This window comes from Malania oleifera, chromosome 13 (genome assembly GCF_029873635.1).
Source record: "Malania oleifera isolate guangnan ecotype guangnan chromosome 13, ASM2987363v1, whole genome shotgun sequence".
NCBI lineage: Eukaryota > Viridiplantae > Streptophyta > Magnoliopsida > Santalales > Ximeniaceae > Malania > Malania oleifera.
Window position 1 is genome coordinate 25,744,529 of NC_080429.1, and position 26,327 is coordinate 25,770,855.

The 26,327-nt window shown below is 34.4% G+C and overlaps 2 protein-coding genes across 3 annotated transcripts in view; one reads left to right on the forward strand and one right to left on the reverse strand.

Annotated features, from left to right (window-relative positions):
- Positions 1-6,175: 6,175 nt before the first annotated feature.
- On the forward strand, positions 6,176-8,458 carry LOC131145557 (pentatricopeptide repeat-containing protein At3g48250, chloroplastic). The gene has a single exon (XM_058094703.1). It carries the CDS (start codon positions 6,343-6,345, stop codon positions 8,236-8,238), a length of 1,896 nt encoding a protein of 631 aa, XP_057950686.1. The 5' UTR covers positions 6,176-6,342; the 3' UTR covers positions 8,239-8,458.
- A 3,271-nt stretch (positions 8,459-11,729) lies between these two features.
- LOC131145558 (pachytene checkpoint protein 2 homolog) overlaps positions 11,730-26,327 on the reverse strand; it is a 33,844-nt gene continuing 19,246 nt past the window's right edge. For both annotated transcript variants that reach the window (XM_058094704.1, XM_058094705.1), the window contains 8 exons: positions 24,703-24,792; positions 24,497-24,572; positions 17,469-17,538; positions 17,313-17,383; positions 17,053-17,143; positions 12,359-12,486; positions 12,110-12,229; positions 11,730-11,980 (listed from right to left, as the gene is read on the reverse strand). In XM_058094704.1, the coding sequence (XP_057950687.1) occupies positions 11,837-11,980; positions 12,110-12,229; positions 12,359-12,486; positions 17,053-17,143; positions 17,313-17,383; positions 17,469-17,538; positions 24,497-24,572; positions 24,703-24,792 (790 nt within the window). In that variant the 3' untranslated portion in view covers positions 11,730-11,836. The remainder of the gene's footprint in view (positions 11,981-12,109; positions 12,230-12,358; positions 12,487-17,052; positions 17,144-17,312; positions 17,384-17,468; positions 17,539-24,496; positions 24,573-24,702; positions 24,793-26,327) is intronic.

The following is a 26,327-nucleotide window of genomic DNA, read 5'->3' on the forward strand; positions in this document are numbered from 1 at the left end:
GCTCAGCACAAAGTGCATCTCAAAAAGCTACTTGGCACAAAAAACATCTCAAAGAGCTACTCAACACAAAATGCATCTCAAAGAACTATTCAACACAAAAAGCATCTAAAAGAGTTGCTCATCATAAGATGCATCTAAAAGAGCTATTTGGCACAAAATGCATCTCAAAGAGCTGCTTGGCACAAAATGCATCTCAAAGAACTGCTCAGCACAAAGTGCATCTAAAATAGTTACTCAGCACAAAATGCATCTCAAAGAGCTGCTCGGCACAAAAATCATATAAAAGAGCTAGTCGGCACAAAAATTCATCTCAAAGAGCTGGTCGGAACACAGTTGTTCAGCACGAAAAATCACTCAAAGAGCTAGTCGAAACACAGCTAGTCGACACGAAAAGCCACTCAGAAAGCTACTCGAATCGAAGTTGGTCAGTACGAATGGCCACTCAAAAAAACTGCTCAAAACAGAGCTAGTTGGCACGAATGGCCACTCAAATAGTTGTTCAGACCATAACTGGTTTGCACAGATATTACCATAAAGAGCTGCTCGATTTTTAGCTAGTCAAATCGAGGGATGCTCGAAAACATTGACTCGACAAGATGAATGTGGAGTGACCTAGATGAGCCAACAACGCAACGACCTCGGCTTGGAAAGTCATATAAGCGGCTTGGGGTAGACATTGGCTTAGCAAGCCGCGCATGCAACAACATCGGCTTGGATGATCTAGCAAAGCAACGAATTCGGCTCGGCAAGTCACATAAGTAGCTCAGGGCAAACATCGGCTCAGATGAGCCGATAACGCAACGAATTCAACTCGGCAAGCCACGCATGCAATAATATCGACTCGGATGAACCGAAAACACAATGAGTTTGGCTTAGCAAGTCACATAAGCGGCTCGCGGTTGACATTGGCTTGACAAGCCGCGCATGCAGCAACGTCGACTCGAATGAGCCGATAACGCAATGACCTCAGTTCAACAAGCCATGTATAAGAGGACAGTTCCAATAGACCAAAAAGTTGCTCAACAACAACAACAACAACAAAAAAAGGACGATTTTCGAACTTTGGAAACAAGCTTCAAAAATTCGAAACTTGGGGGGCAATTGATATACCCCAAATATATCACCATTAAAAAAATTGGTTGTCAAATTAACACCTACCATAAATTAAGAGAGGACTAAAGCATTACATTGATGAGGGCAATTACGAAACCACCCAAGTCAATTGCTCAACTAGAGCAATTCACGCCAGCACTATAATGACTATATAGATTAGAGTGATTCATGTCAAGTGTCATAACACACTTATAAATGGCATATCACCTAGGGTCAAATCTCGCCAATATAAAAAGGGATACCATGAAGAGGTAAGGCATCTCATTCCAACCTATTCTACTGCTGCATAAAACCTCTTAAGCAAATCCCTTACTTAGGCATGGAACTGATCCTCTGGAGTACACCCCAGGTCCTCCAAGTTGTTCATACTTTCTTTCTTTTTAAGGTGATCGTGATCGGAAAGCATCTCAAACGTCATTCAACTTTTCATTCAGCAACAAAGGTTATCACAATTTAATTTGGGGTTTCATCATAAATTAAGGACCCGTTTGCTAACATTGTTGTTTTCTTTTTTTTTGTTTCTATTTCTACATAGTGAAGAAACAACTTATGAAAATGCATTTGTTATGTTGAAACTTTTTCATTTTTGTTGTTTGTTTCAATTGTCATGCATAATAAAATTTTTATTGTAAAGTAAAATATGAAAGCATAACAATTAATTCAAATAGTTATAATATTTTTATTTTTTTAGAGTATTTTTAAATGTGTATTATTTTGCAATTTTATTATTTTAATCATATTTATATATTATTATTTGATTTAAAAATGAAAATGAGTATTTTTTAAATAAGTTTTTTTATTTTTTTAGTTTTACAAATATTAACTAGATAGTTTGCTAGTTTATGATTTTTAGCTTATATTTTTGGTTTTTGGTTTTCATTTTTATAAGTTTCGACAATGATACCAAACAACCCTAAGGTTATGGTATTATATTCCAATTCTATAATTTCTTAATAGAAATTTCATGTCATTTCCATATTTCGATTTGATGTAACGGTAGCTAAAGCATCTTCTAGAGGAAAATTCAAAATTATCTGTTATCCAGTATGGAAAATTTTGTTATATTTCATTTTCAAAAATTTTGATTATCTCCTACTTTTTTCTTAACTTGAATAAAACCATTTAACCTTATGTATTACAATACCTTCCTTTCAAAGTTACTTCTATGTAGAACATTAGTTTAATAAAAAGGAATTACTTTCAAAATTTTAAATTTCAGGCTTCATTTTGTTGCTTATGTCATATAGATGATATATAATTATAAATGGGCATGTTGGTGCTCTTTGTTGCAAAAATTTAGGCTTGTAAAAGTCAACATTCAAAAAAAAATTACCCTGACAATAGTGTCCGTTTTTTTTTTTTTTTTTTTTTTTTGCATATTTGTCATTTATACCTATAAGGTATTTTTGTGGTTTATTTTATGTGTCCATGGAGAATCAAAGAGAATGTTATTTCAATGGACAAATCAATTATGGAACCTACAATCAAATTAATATAGAGCTCATCTTTTTGATGCATTTGGATAGAAAAGGTTATAATAATAAAACAAAAAAAAAAAAGTTTCATGTATATTAAAACTAAACAAGTTTTGTGCATACTAATCTTGAAAGTTATATTTATTAGAAGCTTGTAGATAACTCATCCTCCAAATGCAAATTAAAGTGCTAAAAAAACTTCATAAACAAAATGGGACAAGAACATATAAGGCAAGCTGTTGAGTGTCCCTCCTTGTGGGGCTCATGCCTTGGAAAGGTGTTCTTTTATTATTGAGTTTGCTTCTCTAGGAAGCATGGCAGTAGCAGCATGTCTTGTATTTTCAAAGCCATGCACATCACAGCAACCCGTCCATTTGGATTTGCAGCACACAACAACAAATCGGCTCCCCACAGTTTTCATCTCCATTTTGTTTTCCACACACAGCACCTCACTGTGCTCCTCACGCCTGCGCCGATCTTCTGTACTGCAGCAACCTGCTATTGCTCTTCTCTTCGTGTGACTTCAGCTGCATATGATTATCAGTATATTGGGATTTCTCTAGTTATGCTCCTTTGGTTGGTTGTTTGGAGTTTTATTCACAATATTTGGTGAGGTTTTTTCATCTTGCTGCATTTATTATACACTTTTGTGTATTTGTAAGGCTTGTGGTCTTTTGTGCCCACTTTGTACAATTTTGGTGATAGTGGATTTGGACTGCCGTACGTCGTGGACGTACCTCAACAATTGAGGGAACCACATTAAATTTCATGTATCTCATTTTTATTTATTATTTGCATTACTCCATTGATTTACTTGTGGGAATCGTTCATATATAATTTTCTTCCCCAACAAGTGGTATCAGAGCCGTGTTCTTTGGACTCATTAGGTTTGTGTAAATCATGGATGATAATGTTGGTCATATGATTAGCTTCAATGGAAGCAATTGGGTAACTTGGAAAACAAAAATATAAAACCTTTTATTTTGCAAAGATTTAGATGGACCTATTGAGGGAGATAGTCAAAAGCCTCAAAACATAAATAATCATAAGTGAAATAGGCTTAATAGAAAAACTGTTGGTTTCATCCGACAATGGATTGATGATAGTGTTTTTCATCATGTTTCTACTGAAACTTTGGCACATGAATTGTGGAAAAAATTGGAGCGTCATTATGATAGAAAGTCGACTACAAATAAAGTTTTTCTTTTTCGAAAATTGGTGAACTTGAAACATAAAGATAGATGGTGGTCTTATTACTAAGCATTTGAATGAGATGAAAAATATTATCAATCAACTTGCTACTATGAAAATAGTTTTTGATGATAAGTTGCAGGCCCCAATGCTTCTTAGCTCTTTGTCGGAAAGTTGGGAGACTTTGGTTGTGATAGTTAGTAATTTGGCTCCCGATGGAATTGTTAGTATGAACCAAGCAACTAACAACTTGTTGAATGAAGAAATTAGAAGAAAATTAGTTGGCTCTTCTCATTCAGAGGCACTTGTAACAGAAAATCGGGAGGGGGAGATTTGATGGGTGTCCCTCCTTGCGGGGCCCATGCCCTGGAAAGGTGTTCTTTTATTATTGAGTTGGCTTCTCTAGGAAGCATGGCAGCAACATGTCTTGTGTTTTCAAAGCCACGCGCATCACAACAGCCCCTCCATTCGGATTTGTGGCACACAGTAGCAAGCCGGCTCCCCATAGTTTTCTTTTCCATTCTGTTTTCCACACACAGCACCTCACCGTGCTCCTCGCGCCTACACCGGTCTTCTCTGTTACAGCAACTTGCTGCTGCTCTTTTCTTTGTGCAACTCCGGCTGCGTATTATTATCAGCATATTGGGATTTCTCTGGTTGTGCTCCTTTGGTTGGTTGTTTGGAGTTTTGTTCACAATATTTGGTGAGGTCTTTTCATCTTACTGCATTTGTTATACACTTTTGTGTATTTGTAAGGCTTATGTCTTTTGTGTCCACTTTGTACAATTTTGGTGATAGTGGATTTGGATCATCGTGCCTTGCGGACATACCTCAACATTTGAGGAACCACATTAAATTTCGTGTGTCTCATTTTTATTTATTATTTGTATTACTCCATTGATTTACTTGTGTGAATCGTTCATATATAATTTTTTTTCCCCAACACAAGCATCATTTTTTATCACTTATTTTATTTCACATCAACGTATACTAATTTTCTAAGAATTTTATTTTCTCTTCAGGTGTAAAGATATTTATAGCTACATTAGTAGATAAAAATTGTAGCCTAACAAAAGCATTTATAGTAAATAAATTGATGAGATTTAGGGATTAAATTCTTGAATTTGATCTAATTTATGACTACTATATCTTTTAATTTATAGCTATTATTTATGAATTCAACATAAAAATTTATTGGAATGGTATTTGATTTAGAAGAACATATTATTCCTTCACATAGGTTTGTAAAATAACATATATGGAATTTATGGACTTCCATATCTTATTAAAAATATAAAATAGTAAATTTTAAAGTAATAATATTCATTATATAATTATATGTTGGTAAATATGCTACATTTGATCACCCTATTGTGAAACTGCATAAATCTATTAAATAGTTATACAAAATGTTGAAATATGAACTAATTTTTATTAAGTTTATTTGGAAAAATTATATAATTTTTTTCATTTTTTTAAAATGTCATAAAATAAATAAATAAATAAAAAGTAACCACGTGCACGCATGTGCACCAAACTAGTTTTAATCAAAAAAACTCTTGTTTCAAATTTCATTCTGAATCAAATATTACTTTAATTTCAAATGTTTTAATTGGAGTTTAACTTGTCAACATACCTTTGAGTGAAAGGAATTAGTGTATGATCACGTGATCAAATGGTTTCACCTACTTTATTAATGTTGGATATGATGTATTTTCCTAGTGACTTAAGTTCTCCTTCTCTAACTTAGAGGCTTCGAGTTTGTTGTTTTTTTTTTTGTTTTTTTTCTTTCTTTCTTTTTCAATAGCTTTGTTTTGAAATTCTATAATACCGAAAAAAAAAAGTATTTTTCATGATATCTTTCTTCAAAATAAGATATCCCCCTTATAAAAATGACATTTTTTAAAAATAATTATGTTTAGTTGCATTATATTTTTTTTAAATATATATATATATATATATATAATGCTTATATCAATGTTTGGTTTAACATAACAATTATTACATGATTCAAAAATACTATCATTACATCCTTAAATATGAAATCAAATAAGAATAAATTCTATTTTTGCATTCCTTCCTACGCGATTTTATAAAGCCCATCTAGGTGATGGGTTCATGGTGCAAAACTCTTTTTTTTTATTTATTAAATATTAGAATAGAATTCTATTCTATAGAATTCTTATTCTATAGAAAAATAGGTTTGTTTATCCGAGATTGGAAAAATACCGATGAAGTATATAACATAAGATTCAAATGCAACTGTATTGATAGTTTCATCTATCAACACCATCATTAAAATTTATTCAAAAATTAAATTAAATTAACTTTGATGATTTGCACAAATATTTTAAACTTGTGAATTGTTCAAAAAAAGAGGACGGTTCTTAAAACCCCTAATGACTAATGAGACCCAAGCGGCAAGCACAAAATGGGATGTTCACACCCCCCCTCCTTCTGGTTAAAACAGGTTCGTCCTGTCAGCTTAAACCCTCGAAATACCCTTTCTGTACTGATCCGTTTTTTGGTCGAAGTTCGAAAATCTTGAGTCCCGGAGGCAGCCATGAATCGGGCCAAGGGTGTCTTAGCATCTCTCAGACTCGCCAACTCGCGCCGCGTTGCTCTGCTTTTGAGAACTCAACCACTTTCATCTCAGGTGATTCAGTTTTCCAATCTCTCTCCTTGTCCCTTTTCTCTCTTTAAACCGACTTGTATTTACGATTTTCTCAATACCCATCAAAAGAATTTCTTCTCCTCAAAGCCAAACTCGATTGCTGAGCTTATATTGTGCAACGATTGGTCCGAAGAGTTAGAACATGAGTTGAGAAATTCAATCCCAATATTGACCCATGAAACTGTTATCTACGTTTTGAGGAAGCTTGATAAAGACCCAGAGAAAGCTTCAGAATTTTTCAATTGGGTCTGTGAAAAAAGTAGGTTTAAGCCCAGTAGTGCAATATGTAGCTTAATGCTTCGAACATTCGTTAATGGTGGGTACATGAAGGAGTTCTGGGTCACCATGAGGAAAATGAAAGAACAGGGGTTTTATATTGATGAAGAAACTTACATAACAATTCTAGGAATTTTCAGGAAAGAGAAAATGGCTAGTGATGCTGCAGCATTAACCCATTTCTATAATAGGATGGTTCAAGATAATGCTATGGATGCTATTGCAAAGAAGGTAGTCAATATCGTTATAGGGTCCGAGTGGGACGATGTGGTTGGAAAAGAATTGGGGGAGCTTAAGATATCTCTCTCAGATAATTTTGTATTGCGTGTTCTGAAGGAGCTTCGAGGACACCCTCCAAAAATTCTGAGGTTTTTTCACTGGGCAGGTCAAGGGCCCAGCTATGAACACAGTAGTATTACTTATAATGCAACTGTGAGGGTACTTGCTCGAGGTGATTCAATTGCGGAGTTCTGGAACATGGTTGAGGAGATGAAGACTGCAGGTTATGAAATGGATATTGACACTTACATAAAGATTTCAAGGCAGTTCCAGAAGATCAGGATGATGGAGGATGCTGTGAAACTTTATGAGCTTATGATGGATGGTCCATATAAGCCCTCGATTCAGGATTGCATCCTACTTTTGCGGACCATCGCAGCAAGTAGCAAGCCAAACTTGGATTTGGTATTTAGAGTTGTGAGGAAATATGAGGCAACAGGTCATTCCCTCTCCAAAGCTGCTTATGATGGGATTCATAGGTCTCTAACGAGACTGGGAAGGTTCGATGAAGCAGAGAAGATTATGGAGGCCATGAGAAATGCAGGATATGAACCTGACAATATCACCTATAGTCAACTAGTCTTTGGACTTTGTAAAGTGATGAGACTAGGAGAAGCATGTAAGGTTCTCGATGAAATGGAAGAGCGTGGATGTCTTCCTGATCTGAAAACTTGGACCATTTTGATTCAAGGGTGTTGTTCTGCTAACGAACTAGATAAGGCATTGTTATGTTTTTCAAAGATGATGGAGAAAGAGTGTAATGCTGATGCTGATCTCTTGGATGTGTTAGTGAGTGCTTTTCTTAGCCAAAAGAGGATAAATGGTGCATACACTTTTCTTGTTGAGATGGTGAATAAGGCTCGATTAAGACCTTGGCAAGATACATATAAAAATCTAATCCAAAAGCTTTTGGGAGAGAGGAAACTTGAAGAAGCATTAGAGCTTCTTCGATTAATGAAGAAACACAACTACCCACCTTTCCCAGAACCTTTCGACGCATATATTTCAAGGTTTGGAACAGTGGAGGATGCCTGGGAATTTTTAAAGGTGTTAAGTTTTAAGGAATACCCTTCCCCTTCAGCTTACCTTCGTGTTTTTAAATCATTTTTTGAAGAAGGCAGGCATTCTGAGGCAAAAGATCTGCTTTATAAGTGCCCTCATCATATTCGTATGCATGTGGACATTTGTAAGCTCTTTGGTTCTGCAAGTAGCAACAAGGTTACTAGTTGACATTGTCCTAAAATAAGAGGAAATCATATTGAAGTTTTGTTGTACTAGCTAACTCTCTGGGCGCTTCCTAGGTTAGATTTTCCTCTTTCCTTTTTTTTTCCCCCATTTCACTTCAACCATATTGTTATTTTAATTCTTTCAAGTGTTTCAATCTTAATTTATGTTACCATAGGGTGATTCTTGTTGTCTATATAATAAAAACAACTTTTAAATTGTTTAATGAACCAGGTGCAATCTTATCAAGCACACTGATTTCTGATGTGATCAGCAAGTTATGAAAACACAGCTCACTGTTAAATATTGACATAAGGAATGCTTATGGTACTTGATAATCCAGTTGCAGGTCCTAGTCATTAGGGTCCATTTTGTGCCCTCTTGTAAGGATGGTGGGACTTTGATGCTCAATTAGCTCTGCTCTTTTCCGCTTTGCATAGAATCTTCTTGCAAGTACTTGATTAACCAGTTGCAGTCCAAGTCATTGTGGTTCATTGACTTCATTCAAGCCATGTGGTAGGATTTGTGGACTCTGATGCCTTGTTCTATTCTGTGTTGCACAGAATTTTCTTGTTTTATTATCCAGTTTTTATGATGGATATTTTATCAGCCCCAAGAGATTTCCTCATCTCAACCGGTAGCATGACAGCTTCCTTCTAACATCATTAGTTACAATGTCAACATGGTTATCTTTGCACAGAACCATTATTACGATGTAAACCTGACCTCAAAAGACTTCTTTCATTATAGCATGTGATCTTGTGTAGAGTTTTTTCCCAATTTATCTTTTTTTAAAATATATATATTAAATAATATCCTTTTTGAAAAATAATTCTTCAAATGACTCTGACGTAATCTCGTTACTTGGTGTAGCGAGATTTAAACAAATCTTGCTGGATCAAGTAGCTAGATTTAGTGAATCTTGCTACTCCATTTAGCTAGATTTGCATGGAGCATTTTCCTCCTCCTCCCAGCGTGTTTTTCTTCGTCTTCGTCCATCTTCCAGTAAATACCATAAAACCAGCAGCAGCTCACTCTCATCTCTCTCTTATAATAAAAAAATTGAAGGCAGCAACAGTGAGGGTCTAGAGCGATCAGAAGAGGGTTTAATGCTCTGCTTGTAGCCGCAGTTTTGGGGGAGCAGACGTGTTTGTGTTTATCTAACCTTAACAGAGCAAACTTCCCTAAGGGTTTTGTATTTGGACTGCTTCCTCTGCTTTCCATGTCCATCTCTCTTTTCTTTTGTTCTGTTCTGTAATACCATTAATCTCCTCGCTCTTTTATTATTAATTAAATTTAGTTTCAATTCTTGATTATCATTCTTCACAAACAGAAAACGACAACAACTGGTTCATCTATTTATTTATTTATTTATCTTTCTTTCCTTCGCATCCCGATCCAACCCACCAACAAATATCTCAAGCTCCTTTTTAATCTCTCTCCTTTGCATGAGCTGTTCATTCCATACATTGTTTTTGTTTTTGGGATCAAAGAGAATTTCTATGTTGATATTATTTGATGGAATAAATCTTTCTTTGCGTGTTGGGGTTCCATTTTCCCCATTTCCCAACCCAGTTCAGTCTTCTGTGTTGAATGTTTCTTTGGCTCTCTCTCTCTCTCTGATTACAACTACAGGATGATCATAGAGCACTTATTTTGGGTTTGGATGATGTTTAACACTTATTTGGGTCCTTGGACTCCTAAAAGTTTTGAAGTAATAGGCATTTTATATTGCAGAAGAAACTGATCAAAGAGACAAAGCAAGAAGCAACCCTTTTATGAACAAGTTAACTTGCTGTTACAATTTTAAATGCAGGCTGAGCATTACAACATATTACTGTATGGCTACTCTAAATTATAGAGGAATGGGAAGGGAATTAAAAAATGAAAAAAAAAAAATAATAATAATAATTGAGAAGAACAGAGACCATAGCTTTTCTTTTTTTTATTCTCTTCAGTAACAAAAAAAGAAGAAAAAGTAAAATCTTTTATAGCTGATGCAAAATCAAGGGAGATCAAAGTGACATCATTCTTGGTTGCAAGTTCCATTGATGCCGGGGCCGCCTCCGCACACCCAAGGGCGGTGATCTGCGTAATCAAAGAACATCAACGTCTTCACCAAACTCAAGAGAGACGAAAGAGGAACAGAGAGTGATGAGAGTGTGAGCATTTTTTTTTCGGCGTGATTACTGATTAGATTAGAGATTCGGTTCATCTTTCTTTTTATTAATTTTAGGTGCTGTTTAAAATCTGTTTGTCAGCTGCTGCATTGCTTTACGCAAAAGAGAAAAAATAAATCCTCAATCCTCAATCGTAATTCATTTCTTTCAAAAAGAAAAAAGAATGTCCCCAATTGATCCCATTCCCCTGTTTCAGTCATATATCGTCACCACTTTCCCTCCTTCGCTGATCATTAACAATTCACTTCTCTCTCTCTCTCTCTCTCTCTCTCTCTCTCTCTCTCTCTCTCTCTCTCTTTTTGTATTTTCTCATGTTAATCAGCATGGAAACAGCTGAAACTTCTGCAGTGAGACTGGCTGTAATTGCATATTTTTCTACGCTCAGGTTAGGCTGTAGCAGAGAGGCATCGTTGGCCATTCTTATCCTTTTTCTTTTCTTTTTTTTTTGAATCAAATGAAACCACACAATGATTAAAATCATGTAATAATTATGTTCCTTATGTTATAAGTAAATGAGAGTTTTTGAGCTTTCCATCCTCATCACCCTCAGCAGATTGATTAGGCCGTATTGAGATATTATTCTGCTAGGGCGCGCTTTGGTCATAAAGGCCTTATTTTCATTCCATTCCATTCCAGGATGCTTGAGAGAGCCTTCTAGGTGTGAAAGCAAGTGTGGGGCTTTAAACAAAATATAATGTTGAAATGTGCTGTGGGAACGCTTTATATTTTGGAGCGAAACAGTGTTGTTTTCTATGATTTCCGGGAAATTTTATTTTGGTACCTTTAAGCATTTAATATTCAGAATGTGGGTTTGCTAGAACTTCTGGAATACTAGTGGAACAATGGACACTACTCGTTTACTAAAATTATTGGACATTTAGCTGACTGGCTGGCTGCTATACCCTTAAATAAAATTGATGGGACAGTCATCTCAGATTGGCTGTTTGTTTCTTCTATAAGACATAGCATTTTTTTTTTTTACCCTTCAATTTTTCTGATAAATTACAAAATAGCTTTTGGAAAAATTACAATGCAACTAGGAATGCAGAGTTTTTCATCTCATCTGATAATGCAGAAAATCTTTTTGCTTCAGTGTTTGCCTGATTAAATAGAAATCTTGTTTAAAAAAGGATAAACCCAGCAGTCCGTTGTATTTTTGACTGATTAAGCATTCCCTAAGATGACCCAATTTAATTGAAACTGGATGAAGGAGGCCAAGAACTCAAGTTTCATGCAAATCATTTTGGCCACAGTAATGGCTTCTTGCACCTGTTCTTCATTATTCATATGGTTAATCTAATATTATTAGAATCAGAATAAAACATAAAAGAAAAATGCATTCAAGAAAAGGTGGAGATGCAGGGCATCAAAGGGGCAGTGCATTTTCACATTCCTCAGCATGTAATTTTACATTGGGAGATTGATCATGACTCTAGTAACTCAGAACACTCTCTCCTGGCAGTATCTATCATTGTACATAAGAACTTGCTAGGGTCACAGCTGTTCGGGTTGGAGAGGGCTGCGTGTGCCAAAAATGGAAGCTTTCTTAATGATCTTCCACTCAAACCCTGCAGAGGGACATGCAAAGAACCAAAAACTGCATATTAGGATTGATCAATTCATTTTTCTCTTTGGCCATAGGGGCAAAATAAAAAACTGCCCAATTTGCCAAGAACAGATGGATTTCAGTCCCTGACCTCGCATGCTTCAGCAACTTCAACCAACTGTTTACACAAATGTAATGGACTCTGCGGCTCTTGCATATTTAACTTCTCCTTTAGACTAGCATAATTTGGAAGCAAGATGTGATCACAATCCTAAAAATTTCAAGTTAAAGGGCATTAGTTCAGCAGATCATGCCCACTTAACAGTGGAATTGGTTGGGTAAAGGAAAGGGGAAGGGGGTCGAATTTGAATGATGTAAATGTTAGAAAGAGGTACTGCACCTGTGAATTTGATAGTATTCCTGTTCGTAGAAGTTCCTGCAAGCAGGATCTTAGTATCTCATAACGAGCTTGAAGAGTTGGAGGACCCACATATGCTTTTATATCAGCTCGATCAACAAAAGCAATATCTGCAGCTCAACAAATGATGGAATTATATGAAGAAAATGAACTAGGACAGGACTACAGAGATCTAAGGATGAGAATTCCGACAAAAGGAAAATACAGCTAATATAATCAGTAGACATTTTGGGGGGGAAAAAAGTCATCCTCCAAGTTGCCCACTCTATACTCCAAGAGAAGTGACAATTTAAAGGCTCTAGTATTAATTCCTTCCAAAACTGAAATTCTACAAGCCACTGAAAAATTAAGTTCATCTTTTTGAAGGGGGGGTGATAAGAAATGAATTGCATTAAAAGAAGAAAGAAGTACAATAAAGAAAGGGAAAAAAAAAACCCAGGGAGAACAACATATCCTCACATTAGAAAAGGAAAGGAACTAATGGAAAAATAAATAAATAAATACAGGAAAAATGTAATAGAGTAAAGCCAACCAATCCCATTGAATAGCTTGCAAAGAAATATGACAAAAGAATTATTTTGTCAAGCCTCAAACAGATGCAATGAAGATCACTCTTCTCCAAAGCATACTACTGAAGTGGAAACATACTAAAGATTCTAACATTACTTTCAAACCAAATGCACCAAATAATAGCCAGAACAGAACACCCCCACAAAACCTTCCTCTCTTTCCTCTTACTAAACCTCCAAATATAATTAATTATACAAAAACACTCAAAACAAGCCAGGCACATCCAATTTTCACCAAATGTTCCGCACAATTTATTCCAAAGACCCCAAGAAAAGAGGCAAAGGCAATGAAAAGACAAGCGAGAGAAGTTTTCCCCATTCTTAGAACAGAGACAAACATCAGGAGACAGGGCCTTGCTAGGTCTTGCTCAAGTAAATCATTAGCACTGATTTTCTCAAGGATAGCAGTCCAAGAAAAGGCCTTGATCATTGAAGGAACTTTAGCTTTCCAGATTAGAAAAAATGGCAAAGGGGGCTAATGTTAGGGTTATGGATCAAATGAGAAAAGAAATATTCCGAACACATTTATCACTACCGAACTGGACAGAGAAAGAATCAATCACAATAGTCAAAGAAACGAGCTCACTAATTTCTCCCTCATTGAGATTCCTCCCAAAAAAGAAAATCCCAAGATTGGCAATCCTCTTGCAAAATAAGGAAGGCATCAACATGAGATTCATGAAGATTATATACACGAAGAAGACGAGGACCCAATAGCCAAAGGCACAAACCCAATCCAATTATCCTCCCAAAAACAGATTCTCTCCTCATTACCCACTGTGTAATAGGCAATAGGAAAGAAAGATCGTCCGAGGACTAAAGTATTAATTCCTGCAATGGCATCCCACCCATTTTTCAGAAGTCCAGATTTACTATGAATAACCTTGTGCCAAAGAAAGATGTGTTGTAAAGAAAACACCATGACCACTTTCCCACCAAGTGAATGATTGACACCAAATTACCTAGACCCAGACCTCCCTCCCTGTTAGACCTATCCACATTGTTCCCCTACTGAATGATCTCTCTCCCACTCGCCATCACCCGAGCACAAAAAATCCCTCATCAACTTCTCTAGTCTCCAGGCAAATCTCACAAGAATTCTAAAAAGGGATAAATGATGCAAGGGGTTAGAAAAAGTGAAGAAAGCTCCTTTCCACCCATTTAACTCCCTAGAAATTCTTTGAAAGACCAAGTCCCAAAAAGAACCAGCGGTAGGATTGCCCCCTAAAGGAACTCCCAGTAGGTAATAGAACACCACAAAACACTGCAACCTGCTAACCTGGCAGTTGAACTCAGGTCAATAAATATTTTCGCTATAACACTCTTATGCTATGTTTGGTAGGGACTAGGAAGAATGGGATGGGAATGGACCAAAATGAAGAATGGAATAGTAATTCCATTCTACTGCTTTGTTGCAAACATGGAGTGACACTAGAAAGGAATGGACATTCTTATTGGAATGACAGGGATGGTCTAGGAAGGTTACACTGTGGAATAGCTAAATACTGTTATTTATAATTGATACTTATTTTTTGACACATTCAAGTAGTGTTTATTGATTTAAAGTTTAATTAGCTAAACATTTATCATCGATATTTGATTGAATTTAATATTTTTTAAAAATTAATCGTTATCGATATATAATTTCAAAAATTTTCCTTGTTCGTTATGTAAGTTACTTCAAACTATCCTAGGAATGGGGAGTCTCTATGATTCGTATTCAATTCTCACTTTGGGGATAGAATGAGCATTCCTTGATTTGTTGAATGGAATGTTCATTCCAACTTTACATGGGAATCAATGTGAAGCTGGAACGGGCATTCCCACCGAACAAGGCACACCCAAACATGAGAATGAAAACAAAAGGGCGGAATGAGAATTCCATTCCATTCCATTCTTGCCTACCAAACATAGCGCTGGAGAAATTAATTTCCAACCCCAATATCTTCTCAAAAACCTATAGAATGGTTAGCGCAATAAAGAAGCTGCTCATATTCTCTGAAAGAAAGAGAATAGTATCATCAGCAAACTAAAATGACAGCCCAGTGCATGAAGCTCCCATGCATGCAGGGTCCAGGGAAGGGGCAGATGCTGCGGACCACAATGGGTCTATAGTATCATCAGCAAATTGAAGATGAGAAATGGGCAGATCCTCATTACTCACCGTAATCCTTTCCATCAAGCCTCTTCTTCTTCTAACTGCATCCTCAACCACCTTATTTGCCACCAACGCAGCACCTAAGATATGTCTTTCACCAATAAAAGCACTTTGATTACAGGAGATTGTATCCACCAAGACTTGCTAATCTCTTAGATAGAAGCTTAGTTAAAACACTTGTAACCAAACTAATTGGTCTAAAATCTTTAATTCTAGTAGCAGTCTTTTTTCAGGACTAGAGTAATAAATGTGGAAATGAGATTGCTAGTTGATGACGTTCAGATCACCTCTACCCTTTGACATTTTCCAAACAAAAGAAAACATTCCTAATTTTTGCCATTCAAGTTTTTTCTTCTCCAAAACAATTAGTGGACGACTGGAAGTGTGACAAGTTCCTCACTGTCTCAGGATTACGCAAAAAAAAAAAAAAAAAACCAGAGCACCAATGCTCCATACACTAGAATTCCTAAAAGGCATCCATCAATGTTGAATTTTATGGAGCTAATGAGGTCAGAGCTGTATGGCATGCTGCCACCACTGGTCCACCACCATCTAACATAAAAGTGATCAGAGCAGTAATAGAAATTATAGTCATCAAATGACCCCCGACAAAGTCCAGCTGAAGAGTTCAATTCAATGAATTATACATTTCCTGAACATGCTCTCAAAGCTTCTTTTATTCTCTTCTTTCAAAATAAGACACATGAAAGTATTGTGGATATAAAACAAATACTAGAGTTGAGAAGAATTTTAGAAATGAGAAGTAAATAAATTCCTGCCAACTTGAGGAAGGGTTAATTGAGTCACCTAGCAATGAAAAACATATGATCAAAAGATTCAACAGTTGTGTTCGACATATGATGGTACCAACAATTACCAATATCTAGAAGCAATTATGTCCAGTCAAAGGTCTTTTATCATAAGATGCATTTAGAGGATAGTCCAAGCTAAGGAAGGAGATTTGGGTGGACGTGATATGCAAACTTGCAAAGAGGGTTTAGGAGAAAATTTACAAGACAATACATCATCAAATACTAAAATTGGACAATAATAAGGAAAGATACATCTTTGAGAAGCTATACAAAAGATTCTTGTTGCTCAAAATCACCCGGATTGCACAATAAAGATAAAAAATACAACAGAATATTCAATGAATAAGCAAAGGGATTAAACATACAAGAGAATATTCAACAAAGCAAAGAGATGAGCAAACAAAACTTGATATGAAGAGGCTGAATACACAGGGCAAAAAGGCTCTCAAAGGGCTGATGCCAACAAGAGATCATCCTAGTACTTCTTTTTCTAGAGCTTTATATAGGAAGACAAACCCTTTTCTAGTAAAACAATTTTGCATCATTGTAGAGCATTTTCTTCTTAACCAACATTTATTGATTAAGTAGGTTGGAATCAAATGGTATTTTTATTAGTAATCTAAAATTATAAACATGACACAGAAAAAAAAGAAAAGGAGAATTATCAGTACTAATGTTTATTTCACATTTTAAGTTTCCAAACTTGTTTCCTATTTGAAAAATGTACAGCTGGCATTCAAATTTGTCGGTATCCTATTAAAATTCATCCAGAAAATTACTAGTAGAGTTTTCAAGTTGGACTAAGAAACTCAATAGCAATACCTCCATCTTCCATGGCTGATGAAGATGGCATAGGTGAGCTGGATAAAAATATCATGGAGTGGACCAGAATCAATATGTTAAAATTAGTTTGTATCAGGTCCATTTTTCAGAGAGGCTTGCCAACAGGAAGCTTAATTGTGAGCATTAAAAAATGAGGCCATATCAGCATTCGGAGTTTAAGTATTGTGCTGAAAATATTAAATTTAAGAAAAAAAAAAGGAAAAAACAAAAACAGAAGTACAGGGAGTTTAACTCAAGTATTTATAGAACTATAAAACCTCAATTTATAAAATCTATATGTCGTTACAGACATACCAATAGCAGCAGTTATATTGGATGTTGTCAGAATTATCACATTTGGTGAGGATTTCAATTTATCCATCTGCGTCAGTAAAGCATTCACAACCTGGGAAGCCACATTCAAGTCACAAATGCATTAAAAAATAGGCCAGCTTACTACTTAGCCAAGTAATAAACTAATTATTACTCTTTCATCAGTTTATGTAACAGTAGACTGAAATTGAGATTTGATTTTGAGATGTGAGATTTGATTTTGAGATGCGGAGCCATGATACCCGAATAGAATCTGAAGGTTCAGAACCAGACAAAGCAGCCTTTCTAGCAGCTGCAAGGCTTTCAACTTCATCTGCAGCACTAAAATAGAATATTATAAACACGAAGATAAAAAAGTGAGCACTAAATGTACAATATTGTGTCATACTAAATCTCACCAATCAAAACAAATACCAGATTGTTTTCTTCTTCTACCATTTCTTGAATTTTTTGGAACAATTTTGCAACCTGAAATCAAGAATTAACATGGCCATCCCATCAAAAGAATATAGGTTAGTGAAAACCATGAGTATGCATGAAACTCCACAAACACCTATGAATAATTTTCCTTGGTTCTACCTTTTCTATCATCATGTAATACAATTAATTACACAAATAATGTGTTAAATGCATATGTTAAACAGAAGCAAGAAGCTATTCAAGAATAACCAGAATTACTGTTCAACAGATTCACGAAAAGTGCCACAAGCCACAACCACAAGTAAAACATGTATTTACCATAGCTAAAACAACATGCCAGCCCTATGACTAGATTGTCATCCCTAATCTTGCAAGATATGCCTCCAAGTAAAAAAAAAATTCAATCTAATATTTGATATCTTAATTAAGTCGAATATAATAAAAGCATTTTTCTAGGGAAAGAAATGCTTCTAATGGCAATTAGGTTCAACATACCACCCGCTAGGTGATCATAAAATCAATTTATGATATGCCGGACATAAAAGTGGAAGTGGTTCATTAAAAAAGGCAAATTTCTTTTAAAGGATGCAGAGCAACATTTCAATACAACAGGTACTATATATTTGCGCTTCACTATGTTCCTTAAAATATAGAATCAGTGAACTTCCTTTTGCATTTCTGTGACTTGCTGTCAGAACCACTTTAGCAATTGGTTACACAAGTGTTGTCCAACATAAGTTAATTGGAGAGAATATGCACTGTAAGTTATTTATGAAAATTCAAAAAGTTTGAAGGGTCTTTTTTAACTAGCAAATCCAACTTCAACATTAATGCAATATTTGGATGTGGTACATAGCTGCATTAATCACAGACCACCAAAACAATTGTGTTATCTATTATTCAAATATTTTTGTAGTTATGTTCGGGTCTAAATGTTTGGGATTGAAATTATTTCCTAGAGATTGTTCCTTATTAAAAGAAAGCCTATACAAAGGCTTGATGTATAATCATGAGAGGCACATATGAATATTGAGAATTAAGCTCTAAATTGAGTCTTCCTCTGATTTTTCCCTTTTCTTTTTATTTTTCCCCATTTATTTTCTATTACTTATTTTGGTTTTATCATAAGTTTCTATCATTTTCTTGCTTCTTCTCTGTTGCCATCTGTTGTGCATCAAATTCTCTTTTTTTTCCTTTTTTTTTTTGGGTTTAAGTGATGGTAATAGCTGTGTAATAGCACTGTACAACTGACAAAGAACCACCCATTACTACAAAAGCAAGAACCATGACTCAACTGAACATTGATACCCTTCCAGGTTAAAAAAAAAAATTGCCATTGCTGCTCCATACTGCTAGATTTTGGGTTCCACATGCAATAACTTAATCATATTCAGATTAAAGTAGGGGAAAGGAATGGAAGCAATTGCTTTTCAATTTCCTCAACTTTAATGTTTGGTTCATAGATGACAAGGGAATGGAACGAGGGGAGCATTCATAAGAGCATTTTTTCCGAAAAATATTATTTTTTTATTCTTAAATATACAAACATATAATAGTGTTAATGTTTATCTTAGTCTTTCAGTAAATGCAAGTGTTATGTTAATTAGTCAAAGTTAGTAAGGGTATTACGGTTATTAGAATGTATTTGATTTGCATTATAAATAGAGGGAGAGACCTATCTTTGAGTTAGGTCATTCATTTAATCAAAAATCTCAAGATGACATCAGAGCGTGATCTAACCTAAACCTTAGTACCAACCCACACTCAGCCGAAATCTGGTTCGGATTATTCTGACACTTTTCCCTAGTTTCCAAACTTAAATCAATACGTTTGTTCATCTCCTTGGCCACTACTTCTCATTGGCCTCTGCATCAATTAGATGTGAAGAATGTCTTCTTGCATGGTGATCTTGAGAAGGAGGTCTATATGGAGCAACCGCCTAGGTTTGTTGCTCAAGGGGAGTCAAGCTTAGCGTGTCGACTCAAGAAGGCACTATATGGTTAAAAACTGTCTCCCAGAGCATCATTTGGTCGATTCAATGTTGTAGTACTTGAGTTTAGCCTTCGACGGTGTGTAGTGGATCACAAAATGTTTTATCGTCATACTCAGATACTCCATTAGGTAGGATCCTTCTCATTGTGTATGTGGATGATATTGTAATTACAAGTGATGATGATCAAGGTATTCAATGCCTTAAACATTTTCTACAAACTAAGTTTCAAACCAAAATATGGAATCGTTAAAATACTTCTTTCTTGGGTATAGAGTTATCTACATCTCCTATGGGAACTGTTTTGTCACAAAAGTATGTTCTTAACCAGTTAGATGAGACTAGGTTGTTGGGATCCAAACCGGTCAATACACCCATGGATCCTAACAACAAGTTAGTGTCAGATATGAATGATTTGTTGCCTAATCCTGGATGATATCGGAGACTTGATGGAAAGTTAAATTATCCCACAATCACTTGGCCAGACATAATTTTCACAACAACAATTGTGAGTCAATTTCTAGATTCTCTGAGGACAACTCACTGGGACGCAATAATTTGCATCTTAAGATATCTCTAAGGTGCACCAAGGAGAGGTCTTCTATATCAAGATCAAGCTCACACTTATATTCAGGGATACACAAATGCAAATTGGGGTCCAGTTGCATTCCGAGTCTTCCGACCAAAGATCCACAATCAGAAACTATATCTTAATTGGTAGTAATTTGGTTTCTTGGAAGAGTAAGAAACTATGGTAGTTAGGTAAACTGCTAAGTTATAAAGCTATAGATCGCACTACGTGTAAACTTGTTTGGTTGAAGAACATGTTGGAAGAATTGGGTTTTCCACATTCTCAATCTACAAAGTTGATGTGGGATAATCAAGCTGCCCTTCATATTGCCTCCAATCCAATCTTCCATGAGCGAACAAAACATGTTAAAGTTGATTGCCATTTCGTTCGGGAGAAACTTGTCCAAACGCTCATTACTACCACTTATGCGAGGTTGACATGCAGCTTACTAACTTATTTACCCAAGCTTTGGGGGATGCTCATGTTAAATTTATTTGTAACAAGCTAGGAGCATATGATATCTATGCTCCAGCTTGAGGGAGAGTTTTAATGGTTATTTTGGTCTTTTAGTATTATTTATTAGGTGTGTTTAGTGTTATGTTAATTATTGAGTTTGTAAGAGTATTATGGTCATTAAAATGTATTTGATTTGTGTCACAGAGGGAGAGACCCATCTTTGAGTTACGTCATTCTTTAATAAAAAATCTCAACAGATAATTCATAAAATATGTGCATAAATATGTCAAAATGAAACCATTTTTCATAATTCAATTTCATAAATTCGGTTTAAGACCTGCAAGTCATTTATCATGTTTGAATTTAGCCAACCTAAAATTGACTTATGGTAAGTTGGTTTATGTTTACTCCCCAACAGTCCACTTCCTCTTGCCAGACCTCGAGCCATCTTCACATTGGAACAGCCAACCAAAACGGACTCACAATAAGTCAGTTTTATTAGTGAAACTGACTTACCATAATTCAATTTATGTTTACTCCAACTGCCCATCTCCTTCCTCGTACAACACACACTAGAACACCCCCCCCCCCTTCAAACCTTCTGTCTAAGTTCCATGGCTCTCTTTCTCACTCAACCCCTCCCTCTCCCACTCCTCCTCCCCAATGCTTACTGAAGGGCTAGGGGCTAGGGTTGTCGGTGAACATTGGCTATTTTGAAAAAAAAAAAAAGTATGAAACTTGATTTGACGTACTCCCAAACACAACTTCATCCTACTTTCATTGTTTAAATATTGCGATCTTGAATTGAAATCTGTGTGTTGAAGCTTCTGCAAACTTTTTTGTTCAAGTCTGAAGGTACTTCATAGTGCATTGCGGAAGGAATTTGAAATTTTTTGTATAAACTCCTTTCTAGGGTTTTCTTGTTCATAAACCATGATGGTGTGGGAAAGTTTTAAATTTATTAATTATTTTGTATGTTGTTATTGTGTTCTGAAATTGTAGTTGATTTTGGAAGAAAATTTATAGTGCTTGATTTAATTTTATTTGAAGAATCATGAAGTTTTTTTTTTTAACATAATTTGTTGACTTAGGGATTTTTGAAGTTGTGTTCATAATCCATTGTAGGAAAAGCTTAATTTTATTATTTCATTCATATATTGTTGTTTTGTTGTTCATAATCTAATTGCTGTATTGTTATTGTATTATGAACAATTTGGAATTTTATTTTGTTAGTGTTTAACATAATTTTATTTGAAAGAATTACAATTGTATTTTTTAACCTAATTTGTTCAAATAGAAAGTTTTGAAGCAATTTTATTTTAAATTAGTCTTTTTTGCATTTTGAGGTAGCTTAGTTTGTGGAAATATTTGTTAAAATTTGTGGCAAAATATAATTGTGAAAATAAAGTTATTTTTCCAAATTAGACTCAAATTCAATTAGTTTGGTTAAATCACTTAGTTTGATTAATATTTATTAGTACTTTCTTAAAATTACATGGATATTATACAGCTGAATATTGGTCAAAATAGTATAGTTGGATATTGTATATTTTCATTATTTTCTTAAATGTTCTATAATTGGATATTGTGTTATTTGACAATAAGATTGTTTTGTTAGATTAATTTTCTTCAACAAATTCATGAAAATAAGAAATTATTAGTGATATCATTTGTTACAATTAGGGTTATTTAAGAAATTAGCAAAAGTTATTAGGATCATTTTTTAATTTAGAAAAAAATTTTAGTTTCTTAATATATATTAGTGACTTCAATTTATAATTGTTCATGGAAATATAACTGTGAAAACAGGGTTATTTTTCTAGATTGGAATCAAAATCCACTAGTTTGGTTAAATCATTCAGTTTGGTTAATATTTATTAGTGATTCATTTTTCAGAACAATTCTTGAAAGTTATTTCTTAAACTTATTATTCTTAGTTTTCCTTCCAGGCCCACAAAATTTGATTTTTAGTCGATTTCATTTTGCATGCAAGCTTGCGGGTTTTACAAATAAACTAAATTATCATAACTCTGTTGCATTTTGCATGCAAGCACGTCAATTGTACACTTAAACTGGATTATGATAAGTCAGGTTTGAGTTGAAACTGACTTAACATGAATTGGTTGCATTTTGCAAGCACATACACGCAAGCACATCAGTTTTACACATAAATCGAATTATGAGAACTCGATTTTGTGTTGAAACCGAAAATTATCATAACTCGGTTGCATTTCCAAGCATGCATGTCCAATTTTACAAGTAAATCAAATTATCATAATTCAGTTTTCCCTTTTTGAAACCGATTAACAATAAGTCGGTTTCACTTTAGCACATTTTCACAAATATTTCATGAACTATTATGCATTTGTATATTTAAGAATAAAAATTAATGTTTTAAGAAGAAAAAAATAGTCAATTTTATAGGCTTGGAAGAAAATGATACAACTTTTAAGCAAATGATTTTCAAGGATAGTTCTAATAACTAATAAACATTAATCAAACTAATGATTTTGACTCACAATTATATTTCCATGAATAATGTATAAATTGAAGTCACTAATATGTATTAACCAAACTAAAAAAATCCACAAAATTCAAAAATGACCCTAAGAACTTCCACTAATTTCTTAAATAGCCCTAATTGTAAAAAATGGTATCAGTAATAATTAATTATTTTCACAAACTTGTTAAATAACACTAATCTAACAAAACAACCTTATTATCAAATAAAACAATATCCAATTACATAACTTTAAGCAAATAATGAAATTATACAATATCCAACCATACAATTTTAACCAGTATCCAACCACATAATATCCAAGTATAAAATTTTATGAAATCACTAACAAGTATTTAACAAACTAAATGATTCAACCAAAACAAAACGATTTTGAGCCTAATCTAGAAAAGTAACCCTATTTCACAATAATATTTTACCAATGATATTGAGTCTAACTTGTAAAAATGACCTTATTTTCTCAATAATATTTTAACATAATTTTTAACAAATATTTCCACAAACTGAACTACCTAAAACATCCAAAAAGACTCAACACAAAATAAAATTGCTTCAAAAATTCCTATTTGAACAAATTAGGTTAAAAAATGCAACATGAAATTTAACTATACAATTTTAACCAATATCCAACCATATAATATCCAAGTATACAATTTTAAGAAATCACTAACAAATATTAAACAAGCTAAATGATTCAACCAAAACAAAATGATTTTGAGTCTAATTTGGAAAAATAATCCTATTTCACAATAATATTTACCAATGATTTTGAGTCTAACTTGGAGAAACAACCCTCACAATAATATTTTACCATAACTTTTAACAAATATTTCCACAAACTAAACTACCTAAAACATGCAAAAAAGAACAAAATAAAATTGCGTCAAAAATTCCTATTCAAACAAATTAGGTTACAAAATACAATTTGAAATTCGTTCAAATAAGATTAAATTAAACAATAAGAAAATTAAGTTCCAACTTGTTCATAATACAGTAACAATACAACAAATAGAATATGAACAACAAAACAACAATTTATAAATAAAAAATAATAAATTCAGTTTCTCTTACAATGGATTATGAACACAATTTCAATCATTTATTGAACACATAGGTTAAAAAACACAATTTCAGAGGAAGAAACACATTTATTCTTCAAATAACATAAATTAAACACTAGAAAAAAAAAAATCTTCCAAAATCAAATACAATTCAGAAAACAATAACAACATTAAATTTAAACTTTTCCCATACCACCATGGATTATGAACAAGAAAATCCTAGAAAGGCATTCAAATAAAACACACCAACTTTCATGTACTACTAAAACATGGGAGAATATTGCCCCAAAAAAAAAAAACAAGTGAACAATTTGCCCAGATTCATAGCATATAAATTTCAGGTTAGATATGCAAGTTGCATTCGCATCTATGTTGTTTCCCCAGAATTACAATATAATACTACATACCAACTTGCCACTTTCAGAAAACCATTTACTGAACAATGAATGTGCATTAACTTCAACCAACTGGCACTGTGGATACCTGATATTGAAGGAGATGTAAACCAGAGTCAAATTAGTTGAAGATAAATATGTTTTATACACCAGGTATATCCCCAAATTCACTAAAATAATAAAATAATGTACACTTGAAAACAAATAACTAGAAAAACCTGGTGTTAAAACGTATTGATAGTTTTTGAGCCAACGCTTTACATAAAGATGTTTTCCCTGTTCCCGGGGGTCCATGTAAAAGAATGATGCTACAAACCATGAACAGAATAAATCAGAGCTCATGCAGCTGAAAAATGAAAGTTAAGGTGCACCACAAGAAACAAACTATTACTAACAGATGTGCATTTTTGCAGTTTGCACATGATTAAATACAAAGAAAGGAAATGGAACCAGAAATGTTGCCCAAATAGAACTTGATGGTTATCACCATAATAAAATTTGAAACCACTTGCCATAGTCAGTGAAATATAGCAGGTTTGAAGATCCTACCTATTGCTAGGGGGAGGATTAGATTGAGGATTGCAAGATTCTACCAACCATATAAAATGAATACCAAAATGAGTTTACATATATCATACTTCCAAATTGTCAATAATATAAGCCTAGAACCTTGGCTGGCATGTGTTCAAAACTGAGAAAATCAAAAGTAGCTCAAATGATAAAGCCCTCATATAACAAAGACATGAGGAATTTTTGAATTCCTACTGCAATAAATCCAACTTATCATGAAATGGAAGAATACTAGCAGAAAAAAAATTAACATGATTTTTTAATATAAAAAGAAGAAATGCTATTAAAGAAGAAAGAATGTGCATAAAAAGGAGCATAAGAAATCCTCCCTAGAAAGAAGCAGAACAAAAAATAAAAAATTACAATAAAAAATAATGCAACCTTCCAATCATGCTGTAAATCCAAAAAATACCCCCCCCCCCCCCCCCCCCCTCAAAACACTCGTCTGCAAAAGTGCAAAGCAAAGCTAAATACTGAATCATATCCCAAACCAAAGATGATTACATATTTTTCCCCGTAAAGATACAAGCATTCCTCTCCACCCCAAAAAACACAAAAATCCCACTCTTCCACGACTCAACCATCTCCACTCCTACCAAACCCCATAAAGGAATAGTAGCCAACAAATCCTCTTCCAAATGAGGACGCAACCAACTGTCCCCAAACATACCAAAAAGCTTATTCTAAGCGCTCACAGAAAAAGAACAGTGCAAAAAGAGATGAGAAAGTGATTCTGAATTATCAAACAAAGAGAGCACACATCCAAAGTTAAAGCATTAAAAGGCCTCCTACTCCACAACAAATGGTTGGTGTTAAGTCTATTAAGAACAACCAACCAAATAAAAGCTTTAATCTTCAAGGGAACTTTGGCCTATCAAATAACCATTTTGTTTAATGACCGGTCAAACAAAAAAAGGCGAAACAATAATTGGCCGAGGAGAGGCTTGCTGAACAGAGTGTTGCCGACTGGTCTGATTCTTTATCCCCTATGCAAAGGCCTCCTCCAGTTATTACCCAGGTCCCTGCATCCTATTTAAGCTCTCTAGATCCAAAACATCCAAAACAAGGCATTCTCCTGGACTCACCTATGTCCAAGGCCCTCCCATCTTTGTTTCCCCAGCTCTGGCCATTTCCATTTCTAGCCAATAGTGTGTGATTATCTTGTGATATAAAAATTCATGTCCTTATTTCTCTCTTAATTTTTCTACTGTGTTTGTTAAAAACTGTGTGCGCATGATTGTAGTAACAAATGCATGTGCATATGCATGAGGCT